This window comes from Marmota marmota, unplaced genomic scaffold, assembly GCF_001458135.2.
Source record: "Marmota marmota marmota unplaced genomic scaffold, marMar, whole genome shotgun sequence".
NCBI classification, from domain to species: domain Eukaryota; kingdom Metazoa; phylum Chordata; class Mammalia; order Rodentia; family Sciuridae; genus Marmota; species Marmota marmota.
Genome location: NW_026000080.1, coordinates 3,470,136 through 3,478,858, shown reverse-complemented (window position 1 = coordinate 3,478,858; position 8,723 = coordinate 3,470,136). Strand labels below are relative to the sequence as shown.

The 8,723-nt window shown below is 45.4% G+C and overlaps 1 protein-coding gene across 1 annotated transcript; it reads left to right on the top strand.

The window, feature by feature from the left end:
• Positions 1–3,387: 3,387 nt before the first annotated feature.
• Ccn1 (cellular communication network factor 1) lies at positions 3,388–6,327 on the top strand. The gene is made up of 5 exons (XM_015504741.2): positions 3,388–3,690; positions 4,005–4,218; positions 4,566–4,922; positions 5,045–5,253; positions 5,367–6,327. Exons 1-5 carry the CDS (start codon positions 3,628–3,630, stop codon positions 5,667–5,669), a joined length of 1,146 nt encoding a protein of 381 aa, XP_015360227.1. The 5' UTR covers positions 3,388–3,627; the 3' UTR covers positions 5,670–6,327.
• The last annotated feature ends 2,396 nt before the right edge of the window (positions 6,328–8,723 follow it).

The following is an 8,723-nucleotide window of genomic DNA, read 5'->3' as shown; positions in this document are numbered from 1 at the left end:
TCCGCGCCCTCCCAGGCGCGGGACCCGGCTCGCCGTCTCCGCAGGGATCCAGGGGCCGACTTAGTCCTACTCTCGCGTCTGCCACTCGGGTCCCGCCGCCGCCACCCTAATCCTGGTTTCCTCTGGCTTTCTTGGCGATCACGCCAATGAGAAGAGGGGACCAGAGGAGGAGGGTGTTGGAGAGCCATGGATGTCGCGGGGGCTCCGCCTTAAAGCTGGATTCTAATACACTGTTTTGTTTATTGAGGTGGCTATCAAAAGTGGAGTTGTGAGACTGGGTGTGCAGGACAGTTTCTGATGATAAACACACGGACGGACGCACACAACCTATTTTACAGGCACTTCCGTTGTTCTAGGCTGTGGTTCCCAGGGTGTGATCCGGTACCAGCGGCATCGCCAGCACCTAGGGACTTGTTAAAATGTAACGAATCACAAACTCTGGAGTGGGGCCTAGCAATCAGCCTGCTAGGTGCTTCAGATGCACGTTGAAGTTTGGGAACTACTGTACAATGGCTAGGAAACTAGAGTCACCGGGTTTAGGGTTATAGTTGTTTTTAGTTGCTGTCAGTGAAGGTAATCTAAAATTCACCAGCAGCTGCGAAAGGGACTCCGTAACGCTCAGCCCAAAGTCAGTAGCTGCAGAAGACAAGCAACCCCTTCTTCATGGCTTTTAGCCCAAGGAAACGAGGCGTTCTGTTATTCCCTCCTGGGGTACCCATACTGCAGGGAGAGAGAGAGCAAAAAAGAGCCATGCAGAATTAGGAACCGAAGTAATACTTACCCATAAACATTTCCACATTTCCCCTCCTATTTCTCAATATGAACTGATCTGCCGCTCTCAGCCGAGAAGGCGACGGGATGTCTGGGGTTTCTGGATGGTCCTTGGGCAGGACGTGAGGATCCGCTGTTCTTGCCTGATGTAGTCGTCTGCTAGCAGGCTTACCGGGACATGGTATATAGAAAGACTGTGTATGTACATAGGTTACACCAGTCTCTTCGGTTCCCCCACCTCCTGGCCCTGAAGCTCCAGCTTCCCATTCCCCTCCCACCACATACTCCTTGCTTTAAATGGGCAACTGATGGTAGTTTTCTAAGTTTCTCCTGTGGGGCATTCTCACTCTCCAAGATTCCCCAGTTGAAGTCCAGAAGGAAAACCCCACACACCCTATTAGAAAACTTTAATCTGATTTTTAAAGGAATCTGCGGAATGGCCTGTGTATTTGAATGCCGGGCAGCAAACTGGATCTCTTTGCTGCTTCCCCCTCCCCCAATAAAGGAACAAGATATATAGGGCCAGTTGGATCACCCATTGTAATTTTATTTGAAATCATGATCGGCAGATTGCGTGAAAAACAAGGAATTCCAAAGAATTTCCTGCTCTGGGAACAGAAGTTAAGTCTATATTTAACAACATTTGAAGCTGTCAAGAATGCTTTGTGGTTGGATAACAGAGGCAGAAAAATGTTAAAAACGCAGGCTACTGCTATACCCAAATATGGAAATATTGTTACGTCTGGTGTCTGATTCACCATCTGGAAATACTTACAACCATGAAGTCAAATAGAAAAGACGCCACAGCAGAAGCCAGGAACCCTCCTCTCCATTCTCTCTCTCCATCACCTCCTCCCACCCAGTACTGTGCCTACACACCCCCTCCCCTCCTCCCAGGAAGGAAACAATGAAACACTAGGGGGGGGGGGAAGTTTTCTAATAATTGATGAATTGGCTTGCCCTAAGGAGTAAGGCCCAGACTTTCCTCCCTTTATTTGCATAACACCTGACAAGCCATTGTCTTGAAAAGTCCCCACCCCCAGAGAGCCTCAGAGAGCCCTCCAGCAAATACCTCTTCAGTTTATGAAAGAGCACTTTTGAATGAATGAACTTAACTCTTTCCTGCAACAATTGTCTTCATTGGAGTGTTTTCATCCCAATAGCTCCTCATTGGGTTCATCAGAATAATTCACAGAAAAGTCAGCACTGTAGGCCTCCCTAACCAAGACTGCAAAAATGTGAAGACTGAACAGCCCTAAATATTAAAAAGGAAGAGTGGTCATACTAAAGCATATACGAAGGGGAACCAGACATAATGCTTTTCTTTAAATTATACAAGAAGATAATTTTTGAAACTTTTAGGAAAAATAAACCACACTAACACATTGGTGATGTTCATATAAATTGTCTTGTGAGGGGTCCCTTACTGTGCGTTCATGGTAGAACAGGATCTTAAAATCTGTTGACATTTTTATTAAAGCATGTTACATCCTAAATTCTTTATTATTCTGTACTTAGGCATTGCAATTCATTTGAAATGGAAGGTTTCTGAAGGTTCCCAAGGAAAGGAATTAAAGATCCCGCAAAACTTTCAGCTGTAAGGATTCTACCTTTTCCAGAGATCTACCGGGCACAACTATACTGCTGAAATCTGTTTGGGCCTGGCAGCATTCGTAGGTGATGATTTCAAGCCAAATCACTCCACGGTGGTCCCCTCGACTTCTGGCTCACTGCTTAGTTCACATCCCCGGCTGCCCGCGGAGGGAGGCTGGGAGGGCTTACCCGGTCTCCCGCATCCGTAAGGAAGTATAAGTCAGCCTCCCGGAGAACTCCCAGAGTTAGTTTCCTCTTGGACTTCCAACCCAGGCAGTGGGCTGGAACTAAAGTGGGAACCTCCAAAAACAAACAAGTACAACATACCAAGGAGGGGGGTGGTGGAGGGGGGGAAGACCTCTGCCTGGGAATTTGCCAGGCGATGAGGGAAGTTGATGTTTTTCCCCTCTCATTCATAAATGCCACTGTGGGTATTAATTTGCAATACATTTAACTGGGCTAATAAACATCATGCCAAAGCTTTGGGACTTGATCCGAGCATGCCTCTTTGAAGTCCACAAATAGATTTCAGGCCCAGAGACACACTCCCCCCTCCCCTTTGGATTCTCAATAGATAACTTGACTCTCACCTTCGCTGTAAACAAGCAAACAACTCTCTGCTTTCCTGGGTGAGGGCTTCCGTGGCTGCCCGGTCAACCCTGCATCACCAAACAAAACGACTTTTGTTCCTCCCTCTCAGGTCCTCCCACCCTCCATGTCCTGGCAAAGTTGTGAACAATCCCCTCCGCCCCTCTACGACCTTTCCATCACCATCACCATCATCACGGCCAAAGGATCCCTCCCAAATGGAAGTCGTTAAGTGGAAAAAACGGATTGTTTTCTTGATGGATTCGGGCCCAAAAAAAAAAAAAAAAAAAAGGTGCAATGGAGCCAGGGGAGGCGCTTGGCAGCGGCCCGCGCCAACCAACATTCCTGAGATGTTTGAGAATTCTGGAACGCGCAGACAGAGCCGACGTCACTGCAACACGCGGCGCCGCCGCTGGCCGGTATAAAAGGCGGGCTCCGGGCGCCTGGGCAGACCGCGAGCGAGAGCGCCCCAGAGCAGCGCCCGCGCCCTCAGTGCCTCCTCCGCAAGAACCTCGAGAGAAGGACGCCCGCAGCCAGACGCTCAACGCTTCGGCCCTCGCGTGGTTGCTCACCCGACCTACAGCGCAGACCCAGCCGCGCCGGGCCTGTCCACTGTGCACCAGTTCGTTGGAGTCCTTGTCGCCGCGATCGTCCCAGCTCCTCCTGCGCGCCACAATGAGCTCCCGCACCGCCAGGGCGCTCGCCGTCGCCGTCACCCTTCTCCATTTGACCAGGCTGGTGAGTTGGACTCTTTTGCCACCGCTTTCCCGTCGGCTGTCCGGTCCCTTTCCCTTGTCCCAGATTGCCCACGTCAGGAAAAAGCTAGACTAAAAAGTTTAGAGGCGTTTAAAGGTAGCTGTTTCTTTAAGCCCCTAGATGACTTGTCGGGGCCTCTTGATGGGCGAAGCCGCTGGAGTGGCCTGGAGGGCTGGATGGATCAGAGACTTCCTCCAGTCGACAGAGTCAGAGACCCCCCTTCCCTCCCCGGGGCAGCCTGGGCGCTTCTCCTGCTCACCGCAGCGAGGCTCATCTGTTTCTTCTCCCGCTTCCAGGCGCTCTCCACCTGCCCCGCCGCCTGCCAGTGCCCCCTGGAGGTGCCCAAGTGCGCCCCGGGAGTTGGGCTGGTCAGGGATGGCTGTGGCTGCTGCAAGGTCTGCGCCAAGCAGCTCAACGAGGACTGCAGCAAAATGCAGCCCTGCGACCACACCAAGGGGCTGGAATGCAATTTCGGCGCCAGCTCCACCGCTCTGAAGGGGATCTGCAGAGGTAAGATGCTTGTGGTTTGGCCCCTTTAAAAAAAATAATAGTCCCCATAGTCCAGAAGTTTAGTAATTTTGAGACCATGTATGGTGATGCTTTGTTGTTGGTAGCTTGGCAGAAAGGCACATGATTTCAGCAGTCTGGAATGCAATTCAGTGTGTCTGGGCCCAACGAAAAGCGCATACGGAAAAGTGATTCCTGACTAACTTATTGTTCTGGTCTGGAGTCTCAGGGGAATTGTAGGGAACTTTACCATAAATTGAATTTAACGGCAGAAAATATGCATGAGCTTCAGGCCATGATTGAGAATCTTAGCCTTATCCTCTCTCTTTCTCTTTTGGTGATCTTTGCAGCTCAGTCAGAGGGCAGACCCTGTGAATATAACTCCAGAATCTATCAGAACGGGGAAAGCTTCCAGCCCAACTGTAAACATCAGTGCACTTGTATAGATGGCGCAGTGGGCTGCATTCCTCTGTGTCCCCAAGAACTGTCTCTCCCCAACTTGGGCTGTCCCAATCCCCGGCTGGTCAAAGTCACCGGACAGTGCTGCGAGGAGTGGGTCTGTGATGAGGATGGTGGCAAGGACCCCATGGATGACCAGGATGATCTCCTTGGCAAGGGACTGGGATTCGATGCCTCCGAGGTGGAGTTAACCAGAAACAATGAATTAATTGCAGTTGGAAAAGGAGGCTTGCTGAAGCGGCTCCCTGGTAAGTAGAGCCCTTAAGATAATGTACTGAAACACATTCCTAGTCTGAAGTTTCAGGCACTAGTACTTGGATCTTTGTGTGTCAGCATGCCTCTGAGAAATCCATTTTGTTTCTCTCTCTAGTCTTTGGCATGGAACCTCGAATCCTTTACAACCCTTTGCATGGCCAGAAATGTATTGTTCAAACAACTTCATGGTCCCAGTGCTCAAAGACCTGTGGAACTGGTATCTCTACACGAGTTACCAATGACAACCCTGAATGCCGCCTGGTGAAAGAAACCCGGATCTGTGAAGTGCGGCCTTGTGGACAGCCTGTGTACAGCAGCCTGAAAGTAAGTTCCTTCAGTGCCTTGGGGACTGTTCCTGCTAGCAGGTGGGATGAAAACCCTTCTTTCAAGAAAGAGAAATATTATCCCTGACTTGCCTTTCTGCTTCTTTCTTACAGAAGGGCAAGAAATGCAGCAAGACCAAGAAAGCCCTTGAACCAGTCAGGTATACTTACGCTGGATGTTCGAGTGTGAAGAAGTACCGGCCCAAGTACTGTGGCTCTTGTGTGGACGGCCGATGCTGCACACCTCAGCAGACCAGGACTGTCAAGATGAGGTTCCGCTGCGAAGATGGGGAGACGTTTTCCAAGAACGTCATGATGATCCAGTCCTGCAAATGCAACTACAACTGCCCACATGCCAACGAGGCAGCATTTCCCTTCTACAGGCTGTTCAATGACATTCACAAATTTAGGGACTAAATGCTACCGGGGTTTCCAGTGCCAGGGTGGACAAAGGAGGGATTGGAGTGTAAGAATCACGGAGACATGGGTGGGGGCGGTGTGGGTGAAGGGACTCTTGTAGAAGGGATGCCTTGCTCGTTCTTGAGTAGCATTGAGGTATTTCGAAACTGCCAAGGGGGCTGGTTCAGATGGACACTAATGCAGCCGCGATTGGAGATTACTTTGCTTCATAGTATTGGAGCACATCTTACTGCTTCATTTTGGAGCTTGTGGTGTTGATGATGTTCTGTTTTCTGTTTGTAAATTATTTGCTAAGCGTATTTTTCTCTAGGCTTTTTTTTCCCCCCTTTGGGTTCTACAGTTGTAATAGAGATAATAAGATTGGTTGGGCAGTGGAAGCCTTCGTTTGTCCTTTGGCAGAAGTAAATGGGAGGGCCTTCCCTCCCTTCCTGAGGGGGACACTCTATGAGTGTCCGTTAGAGGCAGCTACCTGCACTCGAAACTGCAAACAGAAATCAGGTGTTTTAAGACTGAATGTTTTTATTTATCAAAATGTAGCTTTTGGGGGGGAGGGGAAATGTAATACTGGAATAATTTGTAAATGATTTTAATTTTATATTCAGTGAAAAGAAATTATTTATGGAATTAATCATTTAATAAAGAAATATTTACCTAATTGAGTGTATGCTATTAAATATTTTTATAAACCATCTCGAGTTATTGGGAGCAATCTAGCAGATGTATTCAGTCTTCAAACAGGATTTATTGAGTGCCTACTGTATGTCAGGAGCTATTTTAGGTACTTTATTGGGATATGGCAATGAATTAGACTATGAAAGAAAATACGACAATGATTGTCTTTGAAAATCTTTTGAGAAATATCTTTGCATATAAAGTAATCTGTTTGGAAAATCTGTATTGAACCGTAGGCTTGTATGAAGTATAAGAGGAAATCTGAAGCTAAATTTGTGATTTTTAAAAAATGCTTTATTTTCATAAGAATTCAAAGCCTAAGGATCTCCATCATTCTATGAGATAAGTGTGGTAAAATCATTTTAGTCATCAGGTTATTGTACATGTCAATTCAAAAGAGGCAAGAGAAACCCTTTAAATGAAAACAGTTTATAACGTGGGCTACCCACATGTAAATTCATGAGCAAGACAAAGTGTGACTGAATAGTATATTATAACAGGTCACTTGTTTGTAACTTTGTATTTTCCCAGTACTGTTCTTCAAAATTAGGACAGCTACTTTAAGGTTCACCCTTGGCTGATATCAGAGAGAAAAAAATTGGAATCTATAGTAGAAGTCAGTTTGTTTTCAATAAGTAAGTTTGAAGCAATGGCTTGTGTTAATCCTAATAAGCCAGTGATTAGGCAAACATGCTGTTAAATGCAAAGGAATGCAAGGAATTTCAAGTGCTTTTCCAATAGCTGAAGACTAAGCTACCCATCCCCCTTTCCTTTTTATAATATACATTATATTGATGGGGGAGGGAATAGTTAGGTAGACTTGGCTTATCCAAAAGGTCAAAGGCTAGACACAGAGCATTCCTAAGAGAAAAGGACCTGAATCATGGGTTTAGGGGAGGTGGAGAGGACTGCATCAATGTTTGTGAAAATGTTGGTAGCCTGTGTTAGAAAAAATCCACATCTTCAGAAAGCTCTGACAATAAACCTTTTATAGGGAGAACTTTTCCTTTCATCGTCAGTCTTGGCTCCTGTTCAAATCCATAGTGAAATATTTCAGTCTGCACTTGGTTAAGAGAGTACTTGAATTTTTAGGCCTAAGAGAAAGTGCTTTAAGTGGGGGTTGGGAAAGAGACAGCTTCTGGGATTCTAAAAGAGACTTTCAAAATAATTAATATTGATGATTTAATGAAGACCAACAGAAAAACACTGTTGAAGCAACTGTTTTAAAACCCTTATGAGATGCATAAAGGTTAATGTAAATGTGCTAGAAAAATCTATGGTCAAAATGCTGATTTTGACACGTTCTGCCTGAAATATTACAACTTGTGCCTACTGAATAGTCAGTTTTTCTTGCCCGAGGCATTCTAATTTTAAGGTATTTGGGATTTAAACACCACCTGGCCCAAGTTTTGGATGCAGTTAAACTTGTCAGTGCAATATAACATGTGAAACATAATAAAGGTGTGAGCTTTTAGTGGTGCAATCTTGTTGAACAGACAGCGAAATCCACGGGCAAGATTTACACATTCCCAGGCACCAATCCCAAGGTATTGCCTTCCAACACTAAAGCCAACAAATTGCTTCTTATGCAGGGATCAAGGAGCAATATTTTATAGATCCTTTAAGTGTGTGGGGAGGTAATAACTGTTCAAATAAGCTCAAATGTGAAACAAAACCTACATGGGAAAACATTGGTCTTTGGGCCATTAATCTCATCCCAGTAAATAGAAAGAGGGTGGCAGAAATGCCAATTACAATCAGAGTAATCAATTTTTTTTAAAAAAATGAATAGAAGCAAATTATTTTATTTGGCTAAATACTGAAGAAATTAAAAGTAGTTGAAATGAAATTACAATGTTTAGAATATATAAATTTTTACCCATGTGTGAAGTAGAGCTCTGCCCACATTATTGAGAAAATAAAAATAAAAATCATGCATCCATATGTATAAAATAGAAGTTGCGTGTACAAACATTGGCTGTAATATACTCATAACCCCCCTTCCCCCATCATGTGCAGTAAAGATCATTTGTTTTTCTTACTTTCTAATCCAAAAGATTTTGGTCATCATGAACTGTTATTTTGGTACAGATGTAAGAACAGAGAGTTATAGGGTGACAGAATCTTAGGCCATTTGTGAATTTTAAAAAATATTCTGTGACACATTTAGCCACATAGGAAGTGGTCTCACTGTAAGGATGTTTCACATGAACATTATGTACTGTCTGTTCCTCAGAGAGAAGCAACTGAGTAAAATTAGCAAAGCATATTTTAGAATTATTTTTCCAGTAGTGGAAACAGATTCGATTTGTTCACAACCTCTTCTAATAGCCTCTGGTACTATTTAAAAGTCCCTTGAGCAATATAGCAAGTGCTCAG

Bases quoted from the DNA above. Each gene is read 5' to 3' on its own strand.
- Ccn1 (XM_015504741.2), top strand. From the start codon at position 3,628: ATGAGCTCCCGCACCGCCAGGGCGCTCGCCGTCGCCGTCACCCTTCTC. The intron at 4,219-4,565 runs GTAAGATGCTTG...TGATCTTTGCAG, and splicing joins TCTGAAGGGGATCTGCAGAG to CTCAGTCAGAGGGCAGACCC. The intron at 4,923-5,044 runs GTAAGTAGAGCC...TTCTCTCTCTAG, and splicing joins CTTGCTGAAGCGGCTCCCTG to TCTTTGGCATGGAACCTCGA.